Here is a 27,469-nt window from a genome sequence, read left to right on the forward strand (position 1 = left end):
AGTCATATCACGTGTTTCAGGCAGCTCACATAGCCTTCATCAGCTCACATAGCCTTCATCAGCGTTGATCAAGACGCTAACGGGAAATCATTACAGGATGAATTGAGAGCGCACCGGTCCGTTGCTACAGATTGTTTAAATCTATATTTTTTTATCCCACGATTTTGTAACCCAATTTTCACCCCTGTGTCAATCATCTAATGTGATTCTGGGCTCTACACACCCTCCACCAACCTAGTCCCCATATATGGGGGACAAGGGGAGAGCAACCTAGTCCCCATATATGGGGGACAAAGGGAGACCAACCTAGTCCCCATATATGGGGGACAAGGGGAGACCAACGGACTTGAACTCATGCTTCCTTCATGCCTGAGTGTCCAAGTTGCTCCTTTACACCTGACAGGGGGGAGTTTCCCTGGTTGGACGTAGCGCGTGGGAGGAACACGTTATTCCAACCAGTTCCTTTCCCCTCGCTACAGGTTATTGTGAGAAAATAAAGCACTAAAACATTGTGGAAGTATAAGCTCACCGTACCGCAAAGAGAAAGTGGAATCTGACACCATGCTGGTGTGTTCAGACAGCTCTGCTCTGCCTGCTGCAGATCACTTCTGTTCTCTTCATCATAATAATAATAATAATAATACAACCTGTTATCTGACTAAAGTATTGATAACCTGCTTATAAGCACACAGGTGCCACACGAAAATGAACTGAAGTGGTTTTTATAAGGTACACAAGAAAAAATATATATAATCTAGTATTTAAATTAATAATACAACGGTGCTATCGGTGTGCATGCCCGCCCACCGGTAACACCGGACACCGTGACAGGCCTATACTCTGAAGATTTGCTTGCGCCAATTTTCTTTTCTCGTAGCGCGGCACTCTGTGCTGCGCTATGATCTTGTAGATCTGCTGTTTAGCTAGTTATATAGCTAAAATATAACGTAAAACAAATGGGTTCCCGTCCAAAACGGGTTAAACATAGAATAGAATGAATAGATCAAAGGTTCTAAATGTGGAAAGGTTGGGTTTATTTCATAGGGCTGTATTTTGCGTGTCTTAAGCACCAGGTCTTATTCCCTAACTTGAGTAAACTGAAGACCTGGGGGCGTGATCAATGCTCTTTGGCCACTCAGAATAGCCAAATGGCATTGATCACGCCTCCAGGTCTTTAGTTTACTCAAGTTAGGGAATAAGACCTGGTGCTTAAGACACGCAGAATACAGCCCATTGGGTGAGTTTATTTCATAGAGTCCCATTAGGGTGAGTTGGCCCACTTTATCCCTGTGAATGTTATTGAGCGCTGCGGCGTTGGTGGTGAAAGACACCAGTGGATGATTGAGTCAATCCGTCAGTCTTCAGTTAGTCGGGAACGACCTTGTCTGTGTCCTTAAAATGCAGCCCTCCCATCTCTCTCTCTCTCTCTCTCTCTCTCTCTCTCTCTGTCTCTCTCTCTGTCTCTGTCTCTCTGTCTCTCTGTCTCTCTCTCTCTCTCTCTCTCTATGGATCCGCGGAGCAGAGATTATTCTGTAAGGCCAGAAATAAGAAGCTGAATTATTAATGTGTCAGCCTTTTACCCTGGGATTGAGTTTCAGAGTCACTCTGTCACCCTGTCACACACACACACACACACACACACACACACACACACACACACACACACACACACACACACACACACACACACACAACCTCTCCATCTCTCTCTCTCTCACTCTCCATCCATTCTATTCTTATATCTGGTCCCATCGCGAATCCTCAGTGGAGTGTCAAATTAAGAAAAAGTGAAACGTACTGTCCTGGTGAACACGGAGGCGTAGTTAACCGACGGCTATTTACAATCAGAGCCTGACCGATATATCCGTTGTTTGACTTTCTTTCTTTCTTTGACCACATACAAGTGTAGGCCTATATTTAGCCCGTTGTTTGACTTTCAATGTTTGTTTACACAAACCCTCTCAAGCTGGACATAGGAGGGGCTAGTGCCCCTCAACAATATAAACCACCACGGGGCATTTAGTGATGGTCGTCCTTCAAGACAAAACAAACCGTCCCTTTTTTAGATCAACAAAGTGATTTCCCCCGTTTTTGTTGTTTTTATGGGTGGTGCTTTAACCCATTTTGGGCGGGACGGGAACCCCTTTTGGTGTTAGCAGATCTACAAGCTCAGATCTACAAGCAGATCTACAAGCTTGTGGCGCGCTATGAGATTGTAGGTCTGCTATTTTTGAAAAAATCGAAGAACGACTGACATAGAAACATAGCTTTTTCAGAAAACTGTCAGGATGTAGAAGACATTTTTAGAATCGGGTCAAAATGGGTTAAACAAAACAAACGGTGCTTGTCTCCTGTGGTCACCTTGTCTCCTGTCTCCTGTGGTCACCTTGTCTCATTGTCTCCTGTCTCCTTGTCTCCTGTCTCCTTGTCTCCTGTGGTCCCAGGTGCCTCGTCGCTGCCCTCGCCTCCTCTGTCCGTCTCTCCTCCTCTCCTCCCGGGACGTCTTCGCACCGCCCGACGACGGGACACCGCGCACGCACACACACACCCAGAGGACACAGGCCCCGCTTCCCCCCTCCCCCGCTTCCTGCGCTATGAGCAGAGGAAGAGGAGGGCCACCCAGGGAACATTACAACTACAGGTAGGAAGAATTAGAACTACAGGTAGGAATGATTAGAACTACAGGTAGGAAGAGGAGGGGCCACCCACCCAGGGAACATTACAACTACAGGTAGGAAGAATTAGAACTACAGGTAGGAATGATTACAACTACAGGTAGGAAGAGGAGGGGCCACCCACTGACATAGAAACATGGGTTTCACTACTTCTTAAATATTTGTTCTAATGTATGGAATTTCTTAAATTTTTCTTTCATTTCTTCATGACATTACTGAAAATAAAATCATCTGTATTTTGTTAATTCATGAAACGTTTTGCTTTTTTTGGGAATGTTTTTATTTTATTTTAAAACGATTAAAAACGAGAAAAAAACCCCAATAAATGAATAAATTGTCATTGTTTCCACAGACCTCGCCCCCCCCACCTCCTCCAGAGCTACCACCCCCACCACCACCCGGCCCCTCTCCCATCATCTCCTCATCCAGGCGACCAGCCCCACCACCAGGCCGGAGCGCCCTTCCACCTCCCCTCGTCTCCTCCGCGCGCCCCTCTCCTGCCCAGTGCTCCGCCTGCCGCCAGCCTCGCTCCCGCGAGCGCCCGCCAGCCGGGGGTCCCGAACGGACCGGCGTCCCAGTCCCACCACCACCACGCCCACCCCGTTCCCCCCAACTCCTTCCAGCAGCTCCAGGTCCAGTTCCTGCGAGGCCAGAGCTCCGAGGCGCCCCGCTTCCAAGCAGACAGCGCCGGCGTAGGAGGTTTAGGTCTGTGAGAGTTTTCTGAAAAAGCTATGTTTCTATGTCAGTGGTTCTTGTTGATTTTTCAAAAATAGCAGACCTACAAGCTCGTAGCTTGTAGATCTGCTATTTTTTCAATAGCTAAAGCATAACATAATGCTAACACCAAGTATTACAACATCGCCTGTTGTTTTGCAATTTTGATGAGATGGTCGCGATTATTTAGCGTAAATGTCGTTGAATCGTTTTTTTATTAATCTGTTGGAAAAAAAATCGGGAGGAATAATGTTGCTTGCTTACCTCTCTATGATTACGATAAAGTCGCTCGATAATCCCTCGGGTTCATATTTTAAAACGAGAGGCATGTTGAAGTCAGAAATGTAGGGCTTAGTATATCCATCAGATCAAAACCATGGAGAGCTCCCTAGATAGATTAGGAGATACAAGCCTTTCTTTCTGAGCCGTAAACGGGGAAGTGAACGGCAGCGCCAACAGCAAAGAGTATGGAGCAGAAGGAGAGGCCAACTCCCCCCACAAAAAAAGTGGGGGGAGATATCGTTTATCAATGAAAATGCGCTAGGACGCGTGTACAGTACACGTTCTCGCAATCTATCGTTTGGATCAGCTAGGAATGGCTCCACACGTCCTACGGCCTAAACGGGTTAACCCATTTTGACCTGAGATCAGATTCTAAAAATGTCTTCTACATGTAAATCGCTCTGGATTAAGAGCGTCTGCTAAATGCCTAAATTGTAAATTGTACATCCTGACAGTTTTCTGAAAAAGCTATGTTTCTATGTCAGTGGTTCCTTCGATTTTTCAAAAATAGAGGCAGACCTATGCGCTTGTAGATCTGCTATTTTTCAATAGCTAAAGCATAACATGATGCTAACACTGCCCAAAACGCGTTAATTGTGACATCCCTGCTGTCATCCATCCTCCCCTGTAGGAGGACTCGGCCAGCGCAGCTACGTCCCGCCACCGCGCTACTGGAACCCCCCCAACCAGACCACCAACAACGCCCCAAAACACAACCACCACCCGTTCTCCTACAACCGCCAGGCGGCGCGCTACCCCCCGGACATAGACTCGGCCTCCGAGAGCTTTGAGCGTCTGTCCATCGTCAACGCCTCCTCCTCCCCCTACGGCGGCGGTGGTGGAGCGAGCAGCAGCAGAGAGCAGCGCTCGGACCACAGGAGCCACCACGGCCACGTCTCCCTCCTGACGCCCGGCGTCCAGCAGCAGGTGTCCTCCTTCCTGACGGCGTTGCCTCCCGGCAAGGCTGTCCCGGCCAGACACCTGGCCAAGAAGTTCCATCTTCCCAAGAAGGTGCGTTTTGTGGGATTAAAACCCATTCAGGCCGGCCGGACGGACGTCGGAATTTTAAAGATCTAAGAACCTCATGTTTCTATGTCAGTGGTTCTCAACCTTTTTCATGTCAAGGACCCCCAGAATTATCTGTATTTGGACACTGACCCCCCATCTGAAAATATGTTGTTCCAACTTCCAGGGACCCCCCCCAGAAGCAAAGATTTGAGTTAAAAACATTCACTGTGGAAGAATATATATTCCAACTTTGCGACTCATTTTCACGATTTTCTTTTCAAAAAATAGCAGACCTACAAGCTCGTAGCATTTTAAAGATCTAAATCATGACAATTTTTGGAAAGATTTGAAGCACATTTTAACGATAAAAAAAAATAATAGCAGACCTACAAGCTCATAGCATTTTAAATATCTAAATCATGACAATTTTTGGAAAGATTTGAGGCACATTTTAACGCTAGGACGTGTACACACGCTAGGACGTGTACATGCGCTAGGATGGTACACACGCTAGGACGTGTACACGCGCTAGGACGTGTACACGCGCTAGGACGTGTACACACACGCTAGGACGTGTACACGCGCGTCCTAGCACCCTGTCAGTTGGAGAATTTGAGGTGATCAAACTAGCAGTAGCTTTAGAAGCATTCCAGTTTTAGAAGCGTCTTCCAGAAACATGAAGGGTCTCAGAATAAATGTTATGAAAGCTTAACCTTAATGCCTCCAAATATGTGATTTCTTTAGCTTGGTCTGCCTTAAAGGAGAATTCCATACTAAAAGGCTTTCTTACCTTTCTTTGTAGTTGTTAGTTGTAGTTGTAGTTGTGCAAAAAGCAAAAGCTCCTTATTGGCTATTTCCCCTACCATAAGCCCTAAATGAATTGCATTGAATTGAATGGGATGTATGGGGTGTTGTGCTAATTCGCTTATTTCCATCGCTCAAAATTATAATTCTTTTGTATATATCCTCTCTTCATAATGTAAATAATAACCCAAGCGGCATACTTTACTACTTATTTCGATGGAAATAAGCGAATTAGCACAACACCCCATACATCCCATTCAATTCAATGCAATTAATTTAGGGCTTATGGTAGGGGAAATAGCCAATAAGGAGCTTTTGCACAAAATAACACCTGGACCTCTTTGATGGGGACGTAACAACTACAAAGAAAGGTAAGAAAGCCTTTTAGTATGGAATTCTCCTTTAAAATAAACCAAATCTTCAGTCTTGACATTTTTCTATTTTGTTGCCTTTATTCCATTTAGGTGGTGAACCAGGCGCTGTACGCCCTGCAACGCTCCCAGCGAGCCTTCAAACGAGGAGACCTCCCCCCCCTGTGGAGCGCACACCGGCAGCAGCCCACCCCCGCCAACCACCAGGAGCGTCACCACTCCGGAGCGCCTTGTTGTCCCGAGGTTAGAATAGTTTGGGGTTTTTCTATTATAGTTTAGTTTTAGTTAGTTTAGACTTTTTTTTTTTATTATTCCTGATTCAGTTATTTTTAGTTATTTTTTTAGAGCAGGTTTGCTAGTTTTTCTTTTTGTGACAATTTTTGTCGCAAATTTGGAATATATATTCTTTCAGAGCGAACATTTATCTTTGCATCTGGGCGTCCCCGGAAAACAACATATTTTCAGATCGGTGGCCAATTACATATATTGACATGAAAATGTTTGAGAACCACTGACATAAGGGCCTCCCACACCGTCTGCGAACACCGCGCGTCAAAACAGCCGCCTCCATTATTTTCAATGAACCTATCGCACACCGGAGGCGTCCGACGCGCGCTGGCGCCTCGCCTGGCGCGCCGATAGAACCAGTTCTATTTTCCAGGCGGCGCCGCGCGGCAACGCGTCGCACCGTGTCGGACGGAGCCGGTGTGTGTTGGGCTTCAGAAACATAGGGTTTTTCAGAAAACTATCAGGATTTAGAGGACTTTTGTAGAATCATTCCCAGGTCTAAATGGGGTTAACTATAACAATCTGTCTCCTCGTCCTCCTCGCCCAGAACTGCTCAGAGGCCCGGCCGTCGAACACAGCTGAACCCGACGCGGAGCAGCGACTCAACGGAGGAGTAGACGCCGAGGATTCGGACGACACCGAGTCCAGCTCCTCTTCCTCTTCCTGCTCTGACTCTTCCAACCCCGACCAGGAAGCCAATCCACAACGACAAGACTTTCATTCCATCCCAAGGTTAGATTTATTTTGTTCAACAAGGGCATTTGTGACCATGTTGCTCAAACAACGTACAACTGTCATAAATCTAGCTGCTGAAAACGTCCCATTTGGGTCATCTTACTACTTAATACATGCACCACGTCTGTGTGTGCGTGCGAGCGTGTGTAAGTACGTACGTGCGTGTGTGCGTACGTGCGTGCGTACGTACGTACGTGCACAGAGCGGGCACTATATGTCTGTACTCCACGTAACTCGAGAAGCGTTCCGGTTCATTTATTAGTTTGTCCCTGAAGGGGGTTTGGTGTGCAGCAAAACATTACAAGGCCAGACATAAAACTAATAAAAAAACACGTAACTCGAGAACCCCCCCCCCCCCCCCCCCCCCCCAAACCGACTTCAAATTCCACATGCGTTCAACTTCCACAGCACCACAAAAGGCTCTGGTCAGGCTCTGCCAGTGGACTTAACGAGTCTAACTCACCACACCTGAGCAATTTCCAGCCTCTTGCCTGAGCCAATTGAAACCTCTTGCCTGAGCCAATGGAAACCCCCCCAGCCTTATTCCCCACACCTGCCATTTGATTACTTGAGTCAGTCCACTTTTCACAGTCCATGTGCTCTGTGCAGTCATTCTGCACACTCTCTCCACTGTACCACAACGTCTCACACAGACAGACAGACAGACAGACAGACAGACAGACAGACAGACAACGGGTATAACGGGTATAGCGTACGAGGGTGGGGTATCTGTAGTCCTGATTTTCATCCGAGGAGGTGGTCTAGTTGTCGACAAAGAACGGAAAAACAAAATGGATTTTTGCAAGAGGATTATGTCTTTTATTTTTTGGGGGGGCAAGTGGATTGTTTCTTTTATAATGTTTTTGGGGAAAATTATTTTTTATTTTATATTTTGGGGGGGCAAAAGGATCATGCATCGTCCATCAGAGTGGTAAGGTTACAGCTTCTCTCTCTACGTTTTGAATGATGGCCTAAACTATGAGTTGGTTTGCACTAGTATTGCTATTGCTTGCTGGACATTAACCCATTCTGACCTGAGATCAGATTCATACGAGGTTTCCACTGGACACACACTGGTCTGATCAACCCATTCTGACCTGAGATCAGATTCTAAAAAATGTCAGTCGTTCTTCGATTTTTTTTTAAATAGCAGACCTACAAGCTCGTAGCGCGCCACTCGGTGGCGCGCTATGAGCTTGTAGATCTGCTATTTTTAAATAGCTAAAGCACAACATGATGCTAACACTAAAATGGGTTCCCGTTCAGAATGGATTAAGCCTCATGATTTTGTCCAGTTTGTTTCATTTAACTATGCAGGAGTTTAAACAGAAGCTCTCTCTCTCTCTCTCTCCAATTTACAATTTAGGCATTTAGCAGACGCTCTTAATCCAGAGCGATTTACATTAAGCAAGAACAAAAAAGCATGTGAATACATCACATATATAAAATGCATTTATCATGAAACATGCGTAAGCTAAGAACATAACTAGAACATATCTATATATAATAACACTATACATATATACTATACTATGCTATACATATGTACTATGAAGTGCCATGACTACATACAATGCAACTATTGTGCTGTCTACATGACATGCTGTAATATAAGTCTGTTTCAAATGCTATCAAAGTTTAAAAAGTGCTATCTAAGGGGGTAGGTGTCTAAGTGCTATGGGCCATGATGGAGTCTGAAAAGGTGGGTTTTCAGAATACGGCGGAAGATTGGGAGTGATGCTGCAGTTCTGACTGCAACGGGAAGTGCATTCCACGGGAAGTGCGTTCCCCCTGGCTAGCCGGGGCGCCTGATGGAGGGGAAAGGAACTGGTTGGAATAACGTGTTCCTTCCACGCGCTACGTCCAACCAGGGAAACTCCCCCCCCCTGTCAGGTGTAAAGGAGCAACTTGGACACTCGGGCATGAAGGAAGCATGAGTTCAAGTCTGTTGCTCTCCCCTTGTCCCCCATATATGGGGACTAGGTTGGTGGAGGGTGTGTAGAGCCCAGGATCACATTAGATAATTGACACAGGGGTGAAAAATGGGTTACAAAATCGTGGGACAAAAAAAAAATGAATGCACTTATACTCTGCAGCACTGTGGACTTCCCCATGGTCCGACCATGCAATAAGGTTGGCTTTAAGGTTGGCGAACATGCACTAAGGTTGGGGGGGGGGGATGTCAAAGACGGCACTGATAAGCGTCCATAATTAAATCTAGACTAGAACTAAAACATTTCAGATGACTAGTAGTTAGTTTCAGGAAACGGGAGAGAGATGGGGGAAGACATGCAGTAAAGGCCGTGTCGGGCTCGAGAGTCGAACCCGCGGCACACTGCGACTGGATTACCAGTCGGGTGCCCAGACGGTTACGCCACCGCCTGGGCGACTAGTAGTTAGATGGTCAGATGACAAAAATATGATGATGAAATTGTATTCAAAAGACCACGACAAAAAAACGACACCGTAATCACCAGATCTCTGTCTCGTCCTGTGTCTTCAGCACTGTAATCACCAGATCTCTGTCTACAGCACTGTAATCACCAGATCTGTCTCGTCCTGTGTCTTCAGCACTGTAATCACCAGATCTCTGTCTACAGCACTGTAATCACCAGATCTGTCTACAGCACTGTAATCACCAGATCTCTGTCTCGTCCCTGTGTCTACAGCACTGTAATCACCAGATCTCTGTCTCGTCCCTGTGTCTACAGCACTGTAATCACCAGATCTCTGTCTACAGCACTGTAATCACCAGATCTCTGTCTCGTCCCTGTGTCTACAGCACTGTAATCACCAGATCTGTCTACAGCACTGTAATCACCAGATCTCTGTCTCGTCCCTGTGTCTACAGCACTGTAATCACCAGATCTCTGTCTCGTCCCTGTGTCTACAGCACTGTAATCACCAGATCTGTCTACAGCACTGTAATCACCAGATCTCTGTCTCGTCCCTGTGTCTACAGCACTGTAATCACCAGATCTCTGTCTCGTCCCTGTGTCTACAGCACTGTAATCACCAGATCTCTGTCTCGTCCCTGTGTCTACAGCACTGTAATCACCAGATCTCTGTCTCGTCCCTGTGTCTTCAGCACTGTAATCACCAGATCTCTGTCTCGTCCCTGTGTCTACAGCACTGTAATCACCAGATCTCTGTCTCGTCCCTGTGTCTTCAGCACTGTAATCACCAGATCTCTGTCTCATCCTGTGTCCTCACCACTGTAATCACCAGATCTCTGTCTCATCCTGTGTCCTCAGCACTGTAATCAGCAGATCTCTGTCTACAGCACTGTAATCACCAGATCTCTGTCTCATCCTGTGTCCTCAGCACTGTAATCAGCAGATCTCTGTCTACAGCACTGTAATCACCAGATCTCTGTCTCGTCCTGTGTCTTCAGCACTGTAATCACCAGATCTCTGTCTCGTCCTGTGTCTACAGCACTGTAATCACCAGATCTCTGTCTACAGCACTGTAATCACCAGATCTCTGTCTCGTCCTGTGTCCTCAGCACTGTAATCACCAGATCTCTGTCTCGTCCTGTGTCTTCAGCACTGTAATCACCAGATCTCTGTCTCGTCCTGTGTCTTCAGCACTGTAATCACCAGATCTCTGTCTCGTCCTGTGTCTTCAGCACTGTAATCACCAGATCTCTGTCTACAGCACTGTAATCACCAGATCTCTGTCTCGTCCTGTGTCTACAGCACTGTAATCACCAGATCTCTGTCTACAGCACTGTAATCACCAGATCTCTGTCTCGTCCTGTGTCCTACAGCACTGTAATCACCAGATCTCTGTCTTCAGCACTGTAATCACCATATCTCTGTCTCATCCTGTGTCCTACAGCACTGTAATCACCAGATCTCTGTCTACAGCACTGTAATCACCAGATCTCTGTCTCATCCTGTGTCTTCAGCACTGTAATCACCAGATCTCTGTCTCATCCTGTGTCCTACAGCACTGTAATCACCAGATCTCTGTCTCGTCCCTGTGTCTACAGCACTGTAATCACCAGATCTCTGTCTCGTCCCTGTGTCTACAGCACTGTAATCACCAGATCTCTGTCTCGTCCCTGTGTCTTCAGCACTGTAATCACCAGATCTCTGTCTCGTCCCTGTGTCTACAGCACTGTAATCACCAGATCTCTGTCTCGTCCCTGTGTCTTCAGCACTGTAATCACCAGATCTCTGTCTCATCCTGTGTCCTCACCACTGTAATCACCAGATCTCTGTCTCATCCTGTGTCCTCAGCACTGTAATCAGCAGATCTCTGTCTACAGCACTGTAATCACCAGATCTCTGTCTCATCCTGTGTCCTCAGCACTGTAATCAGCAGATCTCTGTCTACAGCACTGTAATCACCAGATCTCTGTCTCGTCCTGTGTCTTCAGCACTGTAATCACCAGATCTCTGTCTCGTCCTGTGTCTACAGCACTGTAATCACCAGATCTCTGTCTACAGCACTGTAATCACCAGATCTCTGTCTCGTCCTGTGTCCTCAGCACTGTAATCACCAGATCTCTGTCTCGTCCTGTGTCTTCAGCACTGTAATCACCAGATCTCTGTCTCGTCCTGTGTCTTCAGCACTGTAATCACCAGATCTCTGTCTCGTCCTGTGTCTTCAGCACTGTAATCACCAGATCTCTGTCTACAGCACTGTAATCACCAGATCTCTGTCTCGTCCTGTGTCTACAGCACTGTAATCACCAGATCTCTGTCTACAGCACTGTAATCACCAGATCTCTGTCTCGTCCTGTGTCCTACAGCACTGTAATCACCAGATCTCTGTCTTCAGCACTGTAATCACCATATCTCTGTCTCATCCTGTGTCCTACAGCACTGTAATCACCAGATCTCTGTCTACAGCACTGTAATCACCAGATCTCTGTCTCATCCTGTGTCTTCAGCACTGTAATCACCAGATCTCTGTCTCATCCTGTGTCCTACAGCACTGTAATCACCAGATCTCTGTCTCGTCCTGTGTCCTCAGCACTGCCATCGTCATCATGGGGGAGCAGAAGGAGCAGGTGTTGCAGTACCTCCTGGAGAGCGGGGAGGCCACGGCGCTCGTCATCGCCAAGAACCTGGGAATGAAGAGCGCCAAGCAGGTTATTATTATTATTATTATTAGTATTATTAATAAGAACCTGGGAATGAAGAGCGCCAAGCAGGTCAGGATTATTACATTATTATTATTATTATTATTAAGAACCTGGCAGTGTTGTTTTCGTCGACTAAAACTAAGATGAAAAATGTTTGTCAACTACCTTTTTTCACTGACGAAAACTAAATGGAAACTGAATGAAAACTAAGCTATGATGACTAAAACTAAGACTAAATATATTTACAATTTCGTCAACACATAAAAACTAGACTAAAATGTTAGGAAGGGACTAGTGACTAGTGACTAGCAAAAATAGCCAATCTACAAGCTCAAAACGTGTCTATTTTTGCAATATTTGATTTGAAAACCTGAATATTCTTTTGCTATTTTTGAATTGGAACCCTGAAAAGTAACCTTTTTTTTATTGAATTTCGAATGCATTTAGTTATATTAACTTTTAAGAACTGTTAACATAACTACATTGGACACAAAAAGACATAACATTTTAATACCAGTCATTATGTACTAGTTATTTAATACTATTCGGGTTTTGGAATTGTAAACAGCTGAAATCAATACTATATCAGTATTCTGATATTAAGAAGTGAAGGTGGAGGCCGGCAGTTGCCCACACACCCCTGGTCTAAACTGCGTAACATCGCCCCCTGTAGGTCAGCCCCACCCTCTACGCCCTGGAGAAGCAAGGCGACGTCGTCAAGGACGGAGACGTGACCCCGCCCACCTGGGAGCTGTCCAGGCACAAGAGGGAGAGGATGGAGAGGACGCTGAAGGCCTCGCAGGTAGGCTATGGTCCAATCACAGCTAAGCATTACATGGGTTTGACAAACCTCTCCACCAATAGTTTTCCTATATGATAAAACATTGTTTTAAAAAAAATAGGTATTCCAGTGCATACGCCATACATACGGCAGGCCTTGTTGACAGAGTTGGAAGAGATTTTTTGAAGGTCTGGTTCCAAAAATGAACCAGTATTTAATGTGTAAAATCCATGATGTTTACACTGGAACGAATGAGCCTGGCTGGAAAGTGTCCGACTGGGAGAGGCCGGGTGTTGGGTGTTGGCTACAGGTGAATTACATGACTGGGAGAGGCCGGGTGTTGGGTGTTGGCTACAGGTGAATTACATGTCAAAAATATTGTCACGACCACCCATTTAGACCTGGGCGTTTCTACGTCAGTGGTTCTCTAACTATTTCATGTCAAGTACCCCTATATTGGCCTCCGACCCCCATCAGAAAATATGTTGTTTCAGGGACCCCCCCAGAAGCAAAGATTTGAGTTAAAAACTCGCTCTGAAAGAATATACATTCAAAGATTTGAGTTAAAAACTCGCTCTGAAAGAATATACATTCAAAGATTTGAGTTAAAAACTCGCTCTGAAAGAATATACATTCAAAGATTTGCGCTACATTTTCACGATAAAAAAAAAAATAGCTGCTATTTTTCCAACAGCTAAACTATAACCTAATGCTTAAAACCAAAAGCGATTCCCGCCCCGAATGGGTTAATAAAAATATACACTGAGTGCCGCGCTACGAGCTTGTAGATATTACAATAGATATTATACTATTTTTGAAAAATCGTGAAAATGTGGCGCAAATCTTTGAATACTTGTATAAATATATATATATATATATTATTTCAGAGTGAACGTTTTTAACTAAAAATCTTTGCTTCTGGGGGGGTCCCTGGAACAACATATTTTCAGATGGGGTCGGCGGCCAATTACATATAATTGTTGGGGTTCTTGACATGAAATATTGAGCACCACTGATACAGAAACATGAGGTATTTTCAGAAAACTGTCAGGATCTAGAAGACGTTTTCAAAATTTCGACGTCAGGGCTAACTGGCTTAATCCATTTTGGGGCGGGAACCCCTTTTGGTGTTAGCATTATGCTATGCTTTAGCTATTGAAAAATAGCAGATCTACAAGCTCGTAGAGCGCCACCGAGTGGCGCGCTATGAGCTTGTAGATCTGCTATTTTCTTTATCGAAGAACGACTGACATAGAAACATAGCTTTTTCAGAAAACTGTCAGGATGTAGAAGAGATTTTTAGAATCTGATCTCAGGTCAGAATGTCCTAACCGTCCCCTCCTCTCCCCCCAGCCCCCTGCGTCCTCTGTAATCTGATCTCAGGTCAGAATGTCCTAACTGTCCCCTCCTGTCCCCCCAGCCCCCTGCGTCCTCTGTAATCTGATCTCAGGTCAGAATGTCCTAACTGTCCCCTCCTCCCCCCCCAGCCCCCTGCGTCCTCTGTAATCTGATCTCAGGTCAGAATGTCCTAACTGTCCCCTCCTCTCCCCCCAGCCCCCTGCGTCCTCTGTAATCTGATCTCAGGTCAGAATGTCCTAACTGTCCCCTCCTCCCCCCCCAGCCCCCTGCGTCCTCTGTAATCTGATCTCAGGTCAGAATGTCCTAACTGTCCCCTCCTGTCCCCCAGCCCCCTGCGTCCTCTGTAATCTGATCTCAGGTCAGAATGTCCTAACTGTCCCCTCCTGTCCCCCCAGCCCCCTGCGTCCTCTGTAATCTGATCTCAGGTCAGAATGTCCTAACTGTCCCCTCCTCTCCCCCCAGCCCCCTGCGTCCTCTGTAATCTGATCTCAGGTCAGAATGTCCTAACCGTCCCCTCCTCCCCCCAGCCCCCTGCGTCCTCTGTAATCTGATCTCAGGTCAGAATGTCCTAACCGTCCCCTCCTCTCCCCCCAGCCCCCTGCGTCCTCTGTAATCTGATCTCAGGTCAGAATGTCCTAACTGTCCCCTCCTGTCCCCCAGCCCCCTGCGTCCTCTGTAATCTGATCTCAGGTCAGAATGTCCTAACCGTCCCCTCCTCCCCCCAGCCCCCTGCGTCCTCTGTAATCTGATCTCAGGTCAGATTGTCCTAACCGTCCCCTCCTCCCCCCAGCCCCCTGCGTCCTCTGTAATCTGATCTCAGGTCAGATTGTCCTAACTGTCCCCTCCTCCCCCCAGCCCCCTGCGTCCTCTGTAATCTGATCTCAGGTCAGAATGTCCTAACTGTCCCCTCCTCTCCCCCCAGCCCCCTGCGTCCTCTGTAATCTGATCTCAGGTCAGAATGTCCTAACCGTCCCCTCCTCTCCCCCCAGCCCCCTGCGTCCTCTGTAATCTGATCTCAGGTCAGAATGTCCTAACCGTCCCCTCCTCTCCCCCCAGCCCCCTGCGTCCTCTGTAATCTGATCTCAGGTCAGAATGTCCTAACTGTCCCCTCCTCTCCCCCCAGCCCCCTGCGTCCTCTGTAATCTGATCTCAGGTCAGAATGTCCTAACTGTCCCCTCCTCTCCCCCCAGCCCCCTGCGTCCTCTGTAATCTGATCTCAGGTCAGAATGTCCTAACTGTCCCCTCCTCTCCCCCCAGCCCCCTGCGTCCTCTGTAATCTGATCTCAGGTCAGAATGTCCTAACCGTCCCCTCCTCCCCCCCCAGCCCCCTGCGTCCTCTGTAATCTGATCTCAGGTCAGAATGTCCTAACTGTCCCCTCCTCTCCCCCCAGCCCCCTGCGTCCTCTGTAATCTGATCTCAGGTCAGAATGTCCTAACCGTCCCCTCCTCCCCCCAGCCCCCTGCGTCCTCTGTAATCTGATCTCAGGTCAGAATGTCCTAACTGTCCCCTCCTCTCCCCCCAGCCCCCTGCGTCCTCTGTAATCTGATCTCAGGTCAGAATGTCCCAACTGTCCCCTCCTCTCCCCCCAGCCCCCTGCGTCCTCTGTAATCTGATCTCAGGTCAGAATGTCCTAACTGTCCCCTCCTCCTCCCCCCAGCCCCCGGCGTCCTCTGTAATCTGATCTCAGGTCAGAATGTCCTAACTGTCCCCTCCTCCCCCCAGCCCCCTGCGTCCTCTGTAATCTGATCTCAGGTCAGAATGTCCTAACTGTCCCCTCCTCCCCCCAGCCCCCTGCGTCCTCTGTAATCTGATCTCAGGTAAGAATGTCCTAACTGTCCCCTCCTCCCCCCAGCCCCCGGCGTCCTCTGTAATCTGATCTCAGGTCAGAATGTCCTAACTGTCCCCTCCTCTCCCCCCAGCCCCCTGCGTCCTCTGTAATCTGATCTCAGGTCTCAGATCCTAACTGTCCCCTCCTCTCCCCCCAGCCCCCTGCGTCCTCTGTAATCTGATCTCAGGTCAGATCCTAACTGTCCCCTCCTCTCCCCCCAGCCCCCTGCGTCCTCTGTAATCTGATCTCAGGTCAGAATGTCCTAACTGTCCCCTCCTCCCCCCAGCCCCCTGCGTCCTCTGTAATCTGATCTCAGGTCAGATCCTAACTGTCCCCTCCTCTCCCCCCAGCCCCCTGCGTCCTCTGTAATCTGATCTCAGGTCAGATCCTAACTGTCCCCTCCTCCCCCCAGCCCCCTGCGTCCTCTGCGGGGGTCAAACAGGAGGACACCTCCATGGAGGAGGACACCACGACAAAGGTCAAGATGGAGATCCCGGGGCTGGAGCCAATCCCCTTCCTGCAGAACCCGCCACGCCCCCTGATGGAGCTGCAGCCACGCCCCTTCATGGACGAGGTGGGTGGAGCTAGCTATAGGGATGCTCCAATCGGGGACCGGTTCCCGATCATCGATTTATTATTTCTTTCTGCCGATCTTGTGCGTGCGGCAAATAAATTGCAATATTTCCAAAACTAGGGATGTAGGAATTTTTCCATTCCCGATCCGATCCCACAATTTCTGTGTTAGCCGATACCGAATACCGATACCAGAGAATAATATTTTTAATAACAAAATAAAATTGCTTATTTTATCTCGTGTTGATAACCGTCTGGTGAGACTGAAGTTACACAGGAATACTGTCCAGAGTTCCTCAAATGAATAACATTGTTTAGTGTATTCCAAATGGCAATGATTGGTTTCCCCGCATCGGGTAAACGGCTTTAGTCATTTGGATTATAACTGCCCGATCCCATTATTAAATTAAATAGAAGTTCAGTTTGAGTATCTTATATTGACATTGTTTGCTTGTTCATTGGCTTTGTTCATTGTATAATTAAATGTTGGTTTATTTATATGAATCCTTTCCTTTGTATCAGTCTTCCCTTCCCTCAGTTTCAGGACTTTGAAACTTAGTTTAACCCATTTAGACCTGATTTAAAAACATTAACTTTGAAATAATATATATTCAAAGATTTGCGCCACATTTTTACGATTTTTCAAAAATAGCAGACCTACAAGCTCGTAGCGCGCCACTCGGTGGCGCGCTATAAGCTTGTAGGTCTGCTATTTTTCAATAGCTAAAGCATAACATAATGTTTAAAACACCAAAAGGGGTTCCCGCCCAGTTAATTGCGTTTCTAAATCAAACCGTCCCTCGTTTGTGGCCCCCCCAAACAGGACGACGACACCAACGGCGGCCAGTGGGCGTCGGACGACATCCCCGAGTTCCTCAACGCCATCCGGCGGGACCCGGCGGACGCCATGCTGGACGAGGAGGACGGCGTGCGCGGCGGGCGCCCGGGCACCGTGGCGGTGTCGCTGGCCGCCCCGCCCCCGCAGAACATCTGGGCCAAGCTGCAGGAGGTGCGGCTGAAGAACCCGGTCTCGGGCCTGATGGAGTACGCCCAGTACCTGGGCCAGAACTGCGAGTTCCAGCTCCTGGACCAGTCGGGGCCCTCGCACGACCCGCGGTCAGTCCCCGTCCCCCCCTCCTCCTCCCTCCCTCCTCCCGTCCGTCCGTCCACCTTAAACCAGTGGTGTTCCAAGTGAGTGCGGTGGCACACTAGTAGTAAGAGAAATCTAGGAAAATCTAGGAACTAAATCGTTACCAAGAAATGTCTTCACCAATGTGTTTTTAAAGGTGTCTAATACTGTACTGTATTGTTCACCAATGTGTTTCTAAAGGTGTCTAATATAACATGTACTAAAAGTTTGAAATTCAACTCCTGGGGGAAATTGAGTTATTAGCATAATATGTGACCATACCCATAACATCCTATATAAGGCCAAAAAGTCAAAATTTCATCCTTCTTTAAGTAGCATAGTGTGACATGTGAAACTAGGGGGTTTTCATGATTCTGAATCCATTCCAAGCATTAGTTTTGCACAAAAAACACTCCTTGGGCTTAATTAGGCCATATCCACTTGACCAAATGTGCTGACCTCATCACGTTTGTGATGACGGCTATGGCCGTTTTCCTCCCAAGGAGTGTTTTTTGTGCAAAACTAATGCTTGGAATGGATTCAGAATCATGAAAACTCCCTAGTTTCATGTGTCACATGCTACTGAAAGAATGATGAAATTTTGACTTTTTTTCTTTATATAGGATGTTATGGGTACTATGGTCACATATTATGCTAATAACTAAATTTCCCACAGGAGTTGAATTTCAAACTTTTCGTACATACAATTTACAATTTAGGCATTTAGCAGACGCTCTTAATCCAGAGCGACTTACAATAAGCAAGAACAAAAGCATGGGAAAACATCACAAAAAAGCATTTATCATAAAACATGGGTAAGCTAAGTAAGTAACAGTGGAATATCTATATTATGAGACTATATGTTGTTAGACACATTTAGAAATTTCTTGGTAACGATTTAGTTCCCAGATTGGTCAAATACCTGATAAAATGCCCTTACTATAGGGCAGGGGTGGGCAACTTTGACGATGGAGAGGGCCACTATATTTCCACACTCACTCCCTAGGGCCATATATTATTGTCATAGCAAAAATAGCCGATCTACAAGCTCAAAACGCGTCGCGCTGCGACGCGTTTTGAGCTTGTAGATTGGCTATTTTTGCTATATTCAAATTGAAATCTTGAATTTTTTCTATTTTTTTTATTGGAATCCTGAAAATTAACATTTTTATGTAATTTCAAATGCCTTTAATTATACTTGTGTTGAAGCATTGAGCTACTAATTTAGACTGAAGTAATAAAAGCGGGTTATGTTTGCATGTTGTGGAATAGTAACAGCTGAAACCAATATTATATCAGTATTCTGACATTAACCTGAGGGCCACAACAGAGAGAAGGGCTGGGGGCGGTGGTTTGCTCTTCACCGCGGCTCAGTGACGTCATGTTGTAGTTCGGTGGTCACCTCACCACCGAAAATCCAGACTATGTATAATAAGCCTTATGTAAAACGGACCTGAGTTGCACTGTACTTCTTGGTGTGTTGTTTTTCAGTCTATACAGTACACTGTACACAAAAAACATGCAGTAATCCTGGTCACTAAACTGCCTCCCCCTGGCCAGCCGGGGCGCCTGATGGAGGGGAAAGGAACTGGTTGGAATAACGTGTTTCTTCCACGCGCTACGTCCAACCAGGGAAACTCCCCCCTGTCAGGTGTAAAGGAGCAACTTGGACACTCAGGCATGAAGGAAGCATGAGTTCAAGTCCGTTGCTCTCCCCTTGTCCCCCATATATGGGGACTAGGTTGGTGGAGGGTGTGTAGAGCCCAGGATCACATTAGATGATTGACACAGGGGTGAAAAATGGATTACAAAATCGTGGGATAAAAAATATACAGTACACTGAGTCTCTTCACCAAAAATAAATATCAGATCTACAAGCTCACAATGCCTCCTATCCCCTCCTCAGGTTTCGCATGCAGGTGATGCTGGACGGGAGGCTGTTCCCCGTGGCCGAGGGCAACAGCAAGAAGGTGGCCAAGAAGGACGCCGCCGCCGCCACGCTGCGCATCCTGGTGGGGGAGAACATGAAGCCTGGAGGGGGGGGAGGGGCCGGGGGGGAGGAGGGGGGGGGCCTGGACTCCACCATGGAGGAGGTGACCGACCCGCAGCCCGACACTGACGCGGTGAGCAGGGTTGTTTTATTTTTTATTTTTTTATATATGTTTATTGGTATTTGGTAATAGGTTTCAACAGTTTAGTACAGTTTGAACATACCCTTTTTTTTCATTTTCTCCCCCCCCCCCCCCCCCCCCCACAGTTATCGTCATCATTAAAACAATATAAAAAAACATTAATAATTGAGTACAGACATATGCATGCATATTTGACGATATAAACAGTAGGATACAAAAATAATAATTTAAGCACAGATAACAAAAACAATATAACAGCAGTGTTGCTTTTGACAGCAAATTTAGTTTGAATAGTTTTAGTTTTAGTCACATTTTAGTCCCCCGGAACCGTTTTAGTGTAGTTGACTAAATATCATGAGATTTTAGTCGACTAAAAAGTCGACTAAAACAAAAAATCTGTTTTATGCCGTCGTAATGGCTGATTTTACACTTGCTGAAAATAGCCAATCTATGCTGGTCTACCTGCACAGCCTTAGCCTAAACAATATAATATCAATGCATAATATGTAGATTGAAACTATTACCAGTGTGTGTGTGTGTGTGTGTGTGTGTGTGTGTGTGTGTGTGTGTGTGTGTGTGTGTGTGTGTGTGTGTGTGTGTGTGTGTGTGTGTGTGTGTGTGTGTGTGTGTGTGTGTGTGTGTGTGTGTGTGTGTGTGTGTGTGTGTGTGTGTGTGTGTTGTAAACCACTGACATAGAAACATGGCTTTTTCAGAAAACTGTCTGTTTTTAGAATCTGATCTCAGGTCAAATGGGTTAAATGTCTTGCTTTTCCTCGTCTGTGTGTCCAGGGTCCCGTGAGCATGGGGGGCGTGGGGGACCTGTTCGGCGCCTCGTCGGAGGGAGGCGTGATGGGAGGCGTGGTCTCAGAGGGGGGTCCCCGGAACCCCCTGTCCCGCTCGCTGCCCGGAGGGAAGAACCCCGTGTCCGTGCTGATGGAGTTCAGCCAGAGGACGGGCAACCCCATCGAGTTCATCATCACGGGGCAGGAGGGCCCGCCTCACGACCCACGGTAACGCACGGTTACATCACTTAATAACCTGTTCTGTGTCCCCTAGGGTAGGTACCCTCACATGTTCTCCCCCTGTCCCCTAGGGTAGGTACCCTCACATGTTCTCCCCGTGTCCCCTAGGGTAGGTACCCTCGCATGTTCTCCCCGTGTCCCCTAGGGTAGGTACCCTCACATGTTCTCCCCGTGTCCCCTAGGGTAGGTACCCTCGCATGTTCTCCCCGTGTCCCCTAGGGTAGGTACCCTCACATGTTCTCCCCGTGTCCCCTAGGGTAGGTACCCTCACATGTTCTCCCCGTGTCCCCTAGGGTAGGTACCCTCACATGTTCTCCCTGTGTCCCCTAGGGTAGTTATACCCTCACATGTTCTCCCCGTGTCCCCTAGGGTAGGTACCCTCACATGTTCTCCCCATGTCCCCTAGGGTAGGTACCCTCACATGTTCTCCCCGTGTCCCCTAGGGTAGATACCCTCACATGTTCTCCCCGTGTCCCCTAGGGTAGGTACCCTCACATGTTCTCCCCATGTCCCCTAGGGTAGGTACCCTCACATGTTCTCCCCATGTCCCCTAGGGTAGGTACCCTCACATGTTCTGGCCCTAGCCGCCCTATAGGCAGTTAGTGTAGAAATATAGTGGCCCTCTCCATCGTTAAAGTTGCCCACCCCTGGGTTAAACCGTTACATTATGTAGGAGGGGGGCCCTTTCAGGTCGTGACCTGCCTGACACGGAGGAGCATATATAATGGAATATGTCAGATGTGTGTCTAAAATGACCTGCCTGACATGGAGCGTATATAATGGAATATGTCAGATGTGTGTCTAAAATGACCTGCCTGACAAGGAGGAGCATATATAATGGAATATGTCAGATGTGTGTCTAAAATGACCTGCCTGACATGGAGCATATATAATGGAATATGTCAGATGTGTGTCTAAAATGACCTGCCTGACACGGAGGAGCATATATAATGGAATATGTCAGATGTGTGTCTAAAATGACCTGCCTGACATGGAGCATATATAACGGAATATGTCAGATGTGTGTCTAAAATGACCTGCCTGACATGGAGCATATATAATGGAATATGTCAGATGTGTGTCTAAAATGACCTGCCTGACACGGAGCATATATAATGGAATATGTCAGATGTGTGTCTAAAATGACCTGCCTGACATGGAGCATATATAACAGAATATGTCAGATGTGTGTCTAAAATGACCTGCCGTACACAGAGCGTATATAACAGAATATGTCAGATGTGTGTCTAAAATGACCTGCCGTACACAGAGCGTATATAATGGAATATGTCAGATGTGTGTCTAAAATGACCTGCCGTACACAGAGCGTATATAATGGAATATGTCAGATGTGTGTCTAAAATGACCTGCCGTACACAGAGCGTATATAATGGAATATGTCAGATGTGTGTCTAAAATGACCTGCCGTACACAGAGCGTATATAATGGAATATGTCAGATGTGTGTCTAAAATGACCTGCCGTACACAGAGCGTATATAATGGAATATGTCAGATGTGTGTCTAAAATGACCTGCCGTACACAGAGCGTATATAATGGAATATGTCAGATGTGTGTCTAAAATGACCTGCCTGACACGGAGGAGCATATATAATGGAATATGTCAGATGTGTGTCGTGCGTCTTTCTGAAACGGGTCAGAGTGATATTATCACATCATGCGATCCCATTGGCTGCTTGATAGTACGGAGATAACGAGGTCAAGTACCTTCCAGTAGGGTGATGATGTCATCACGGGTCACAAAGTTTCACAATTAATTTAAGGCGTCTGTCTGTCTGTCTGTCTGTCTCTCGGCCGCACACACTCTCTCCCTCTCTGTCTCTGTCTGTCTCTCTCTGTCTCTGTCTTTCTCTGTCTCTCTGTCTTTCTCTGTCTGTCTCTCTGTCTCTCTGTCTGTCTGTCTCCCTCTCTGTCTCTCTATCTGTCTGTCTCTGTCTCTCAGTCTGTGTCTGTCTGTCTCCCTCTCTGTCTCTCTATCTGTCTGTCTCTGTCTCTCAGTCTGTCTCTGTCTGTCTGTCTGTCTCCCTCTCTGTCTCTCTGTCTGTCTGTATCCCTCTCTGTCTCTCTGTCTGTCTCTCTCCCTCTCTGTGTCTCTGTTCTGGCCTGTAAACGACCAGAGCAGATCTATTTTTCTGCAAATATATCTCACCGTATATGCACGTATATATATTTATGTGTGTGTGTGTGTGTGTGTGTGTGTGTGTGTGTGTGTGTGTGTGTGTGTGTGTGTGTGTGTGTGTGTAGGTTCATGTACAGGGTGAAGGTAGGGGACGGCATGTGCGCGGAGGCGTCTGCTCCCAGTAAGAAGGCAGCGCGACAGCTGGCTGCAGAGGAGGCTGTAAAGGAACTGATGGCTGACGGCAGGCTGCAGCTCAACAAGGTCTGTCTGTCCTCCTGGTGTCTGTGTCTGTCTGTCCTCCTGGTGTCTGTCCTCCTGGTGTCTGTGTCTGTCTGTCCTCCTGGTGTCTGTGTCTCTGTCCTCCTGGTGTCTGTCCTCCTGGTGTCTGTCCTCCTGGTGTCTGTGTCTCTGTCCTCCTGGTGTCTGTCCTCCTGGTGTCTGTCCTCCTGGTGTCTGTCCTCCTGGTGTCTGTGTCTCTGTCCTCCTGGTGTCTGTCCTCCTGGTGTCTGTGTCTGTCTGTCCTCCTGGTGTCTGTGTCTGTCTGTCCTCCTGGTGTCTGTGTATGTCTGTCCTCCTGGTGTCTGTGTCTCTGTCCTCCTGGTGTCTGTCCTCCTGGTGTCTGTTCTCCTGGTGTCTGTGTCTGTCTGTCCTCCTGGTGTCTGTGTCTCTGTCCTCCTGGTGTCTGTGTCTCTGTCCTCCTGGTGTCTGTGTCTGTCTGTCCTCCTGGTGTCTGTTTCTCTGTCCTCCTGGTGTCTGTGTCTGTCTGTCCTCCTGGTGTCTGTTTCTCTGTCCTCCTGGTGTCTGTGTCTGTCTGTCCTCCTGGTGTCTGTTTCTCTGTCCTCCTGGTGTCTGTGTCTGTCTGTCCTCCTGGTGTCTGTGTCTCTGTCCTCCTGGTGTCTGTCCTCCTGGTGTCTGTCCTCCTGGTGTCTGTGTCTGTCTGTCCTCCTGGTGTCTGTCCTCCTGGTGTCTGTGTCTGTCTGTCCTCCTGGTGTCTGTCCTCCTGGTGTCTGTCTGTCCTCCTGGTGTCTGTCTGTCCTCCTGGTGTCTGTCCTCCTAATGTCTGTTCCTCCAGCCTTAGTTACCCCTGGGGTAATAACCTCTCCCTCCCTCTGTCCCTCCAGCCTCAGTTACCCCTGGGGTAAATAACCTCTCCCTCCCTCTGTTCCTCCAGCCTCAGTTACCCCTGGGGTAAATAACCTCTCCCCCCCTCTGTCCCTCCAGCCTCAGTTACCCCTGGGTGACGGGGGTAAATAACCTCTCCCCCCCTCTGTCCCTCCAGCCTCAGTTACCCCTGGGTGACGGGGGTAAATAACCTCTCCCTCCCTCTGTTCCTCCAGCCTCAGTTACCCCTGGGTGACGGGGGTAAATAACCTCTCCCTCCCTCTGTTCCTCCAGCCTCAGTTACCCCTGGGTGACGGGGGTAAATAACCTCTCCCTCCCTCTGTTCCTCCAGCCTCAGTTACCCCTGGGTGACGGGGGTAAATAACCTCTCCCTCCCTCTGTTCCTCCAGCCTCAGTTACCCCTGGGTGACGGGGGTAAATAACCTCTCCCTCCCTCTGTTCCTCCAGCCTCAGTTACCCCTGGGTGACGGGGGTAAATAACCTCTCCCCCCCTCTGTCCCTCCAGCCTCAGTTACCCCTGGGTGACGGGGGTAAATAACCTCTCCCTCCCTCTGTTCCTCCAGCCTCAGTTACCCCTGGGTGACGGGGGTAAATAACCTCTCCCTCCCTCTGTTCCTCCAGCCTCAGTTACCCCTGGGTGACGGGGGTAAATAACCTCTCCCTCCCTCTCTCCCCCAGCCTCAGTTACCCCTGGGTGACGGGGGTAAATAACCTCTCCCTCCCTCTGTTCCTCCAGCCTCAGTTACCCCTGGGTGACGGGGGTAAATAACCTCTCCCCCCCTCTGTCCCTCCAGCCTCAGTTACCCCTGGGTGACGGGGGTAAATAACCTCTCCCTCCCTCTGTTCCTCCAGCCTCAGTTACCCCTGGGTGACGGGGGTAAATAACCTCTCCCTCCCTCTCTCCCCCCAGCCTCAGTTACCCCTGGGTGACGGGGGTAAATAACCTCTCCCTCCCTCTGTTCCTCCAGCCTCAGTTACCCCTGGGTGACGGGGGTAAATAACCTCTCCCTCCCTCTGTTCCTCCAGCCTCAGTTACCCCTGGGTGACGGGGGTAAATAACCTCTCCCTCCCTCTGTCCCTCCAGCCTCAGTTACCCCTGGGTGACGGGGGTAAATAACCTCTCCCCCCCTCTGTCCCTCCAGCCTCAGTTACCCCTGGGTGACGGGGGTAAATAACCTCTCCCCCCCTCTGTTCCTCCAGCCTCAGTTACCCCTGGGTGACGGGGGTAAATAACCTCTCCCCCCCTCTGTTCCTCCAGCCTCAGTTACCCCTGGGTGACGGGGGTGACTCGGGGGGCACCGGCGGCCCCATCTGCCCCTCGCTGCCCCCCCTGACGGCGGACGAGCTGCGCGCGGCTCACGACGCGGGCGTGGGCGACCTCATCAACCACCTGAACAACAACGCCGTGTCGGGCCTGCTGGAGTACGCCCGGGCGCGCGGCTTCGCCGCCGAGATCCGCCTGGTGGGACAGTCTGGACCGCCGCACGAACCCAAGTACGCTACGCACTGCATGCTACCAGTCAGCGCCACGGAAACATGAATGGTCTCAGAAATGTCACGATTTGGTCGGCCTAAAATTATCACGTCTTGAGATTTTTGTTCAAATGTATCCTCCCTAATGGTCTCGTATGTTTCATAAAGAAAGCAAAGGGTAATAAAGCCTCAGTCCGTGATTTCTTCACTGTGTTGGCAGCGTGTAGAACAGCAGGAACAATATGAACTAAAACGTCATCATTTTAACATCATGGTGTTTCATTGTTTTTGGAACGTCCTTTCAAGCCTGTACACACACACACACACACACACACACACACACACACGGTACACACATACCTAGACTCGATACTTTGCCCTCAACTTTTATTTGTCCTTGATTGCTGATGTATTCTACACACGCACACACACGCGCGCGCACACACACAGTCACCTTGTCTCCCACATGACCTCTCTCTCTCTCTCTCTCTCTCTCTCTCTCTCTCTCTCTCTCTCCCTCCCTCCCCCCCTCCCTGCAGGTTTACGTACCAGGCGAAGCTGGGAGGTCGTTGGTTCCCTCCCGTCTGTGCGTCCAATAAGAAACAGGGCAAGCAGGAAGCGGCCGACGCGGCTCTGAGGGTTCTGATTGGCGAGGCGGAGAAGGCTGCCCGCACCGGAGAGCTGACCCCCGCCGAGGTAACTGTGCGTCTGACACCTAATTACTACGTCCTGGTGGTGGGGGGTGAGCACGCTTACATAGGAACATCACCTGTTGCGTTGGTCGTGCTTAGGGTTTGACCTTTGGGGTTAGGGTGTCGGTCTAATGACTTAGGGTTTGACCTTTGGGGTTAGGGTGTCGGTCTAATGACTTAGGGTTTGACCTTTGGGGTCAGGGTGTCGCTCTAATGACTTAAGGGCAGTCCATACTGTCTCCGACCATCGAACTTCTCGTCTGAAAGCTCCGGTACAACTACAACATGACGTCACTCACAACTTCTGAAACGCATTCCTCCGAATCTTTGTTCTGAAGTGAAAGCTGCACTCCCAGATGTTGTGACTCGCTGAACTCTACTTCGGAGAAGAAATTCAAGTCTGATCTTTCCGTTGAAAAGTTCGGTGGTCGGAGACGGTATGGACTGCCCTTTAGGGTTTGACCTTTGGGGTTAGGGTGTCGGTCTAATAACTGTCGGACTGTTAGCATGTTGGAACTTATGTCTGTACTCTGGTGGTGTACATTGTAACATTGTTCGAGGGGCGTGAAACATTGGTTTTTCAGAAAACTGTGAAGATATTTGTAGAATGGAGGTGGGGTCTAAGTGGGCACAATTAGGTTGTGGGCAGTTCAGAAACCCATCGTCGATGGGGAGTCAAAGCTAATAGAAACTGCAGGCTTTATATTCCTTAAAAAATAAATCGTGTTTAAAATCTAATCTACCTAACGATGTTTCTGAACTGCCAACAGCCTCCTATAATGAGACACAGACTGAGTATTTTATTCATTAACATTAGCGAGGACCAATTATATGAAGATATGTTATAGGGGGCAAAATTATTATTATATCATCTGCTAACCATAATACTACTTACTACCGCTGTTTACTACTAGTATTACCACTGTAGGTACTTATTTTATTCTCTCTCCATCTCCCCCCTCTCTCTCTCCATCTCTCTCTCCATCTCCCCCCTCCCTCTCTCCATCTCTCCCTCCCTCCATCTCTCCTCTCTCTCTCTCCATCTCCCTCTCTCCATCTCCCCCCTCTCTCTCCATCTCCTCTCTCTCTCCATCTCTCTCTCTCCCTCCCTCCATCTCTCTCTCTCCATCTCCCCCCTATCTCTCTCCATCTGCCCCCTCTCCCTCTCTCTCTCTCTCCATCTCTCTCTCCCTCCCTCTCTCTCTCCCTCCCTCTCTCTCTCTCTCTCTCTCTCTCCATCTCTCTC

At 48.2% G+C, this 27,469-nt stretch overlaps 1 protein-coding gene across 6 annotated transcripts in view; it reads left to right on the forward strand.

The window, feature by feature from the left end:
- adar (adenosine deaminase RNA specific) overlaps positions 1 to 27,469 on the forward strand; it is a 65,610-nt gene that overhangs the window by 24,868 nt on the left and 13,273 nt on the right. For 2 of the 6 annotated variants that reach the window (XM_083760955.1, XM_083760959.1), the window contains exons 2-15: positions 2,445 to 2,641; positions 3,028 to 3,380; positions 4,303 to 4,682; positions 5,948 to 6,097; positions 6,690 to 6,874; positions 11,861 to 11,978; positions 12,646 to 12,774; positions 16,354 to 16,515; positions 17,338 to 17,630; positions 19,550 to 19,766; positions 20,565 to 20,785; positions 23,062 to 23,197; positions 25,317 to 25,552; positions 26,071 to 26,233. In XM_083760955.1, the coding sequence (XP_083617081.1) occupies positions 2,595 to 2,641; positions 3,028 to 3,380; positions 4,303 to 4,682; positions 5,948 to 6,097; positions 6,690 to 6,874; positions 11,861 to 11,978; positions 12,646 to 12,774; positions 16,354 to 16,515; positions 17,338 to 17,630; positions 19,550 to 19,766; positions 20,565 to 20,785; positions 23,062 to 23,197; positions 25,317 to 25,552; positions 26,071 to 26,233 (2,790 nt within the window). In that variant the 5' untranslated portion in view covers positions 2,445 to 2,594. The remainder of the gene's footprint in view (positions 1 to 2,444; positions 2,642 to 3,027; positions 3,381 to 4,302; positions 4,683 to 5,947; positions 6,098 to 6,689; positions 6,875 to 11,860; positions 11,979 to 12,645; positions 12,775 to 16,353; positions 16,516 to 17,337; positions 17,631 to 19,549; positions 19,767 to 20,564; positions 20,786 to 23,061; positions 23,198 to 25,316; positions 25,553 to 26,070; positions 26,234 to 27,469) is intronic. The other 4 variants (XM_083760956.1, XM_083760960.1, XM_083760957.1 and 1 more) reach the window with 3 other exon arrangements.

Source organism: Protomyctophum parallelum (assembly GCF_964188405.1).
Source record: "Protomyctophum parallelum genome assembly, chromosome: 3".
Taxonomy (NCBI): domain Eukaryota; kingdom Metazoa; phylum Chordata; class Actinopteri; order Myctophiformes; family Myctophidae; genus Protomyctophum; species Protomyctophum parallelum.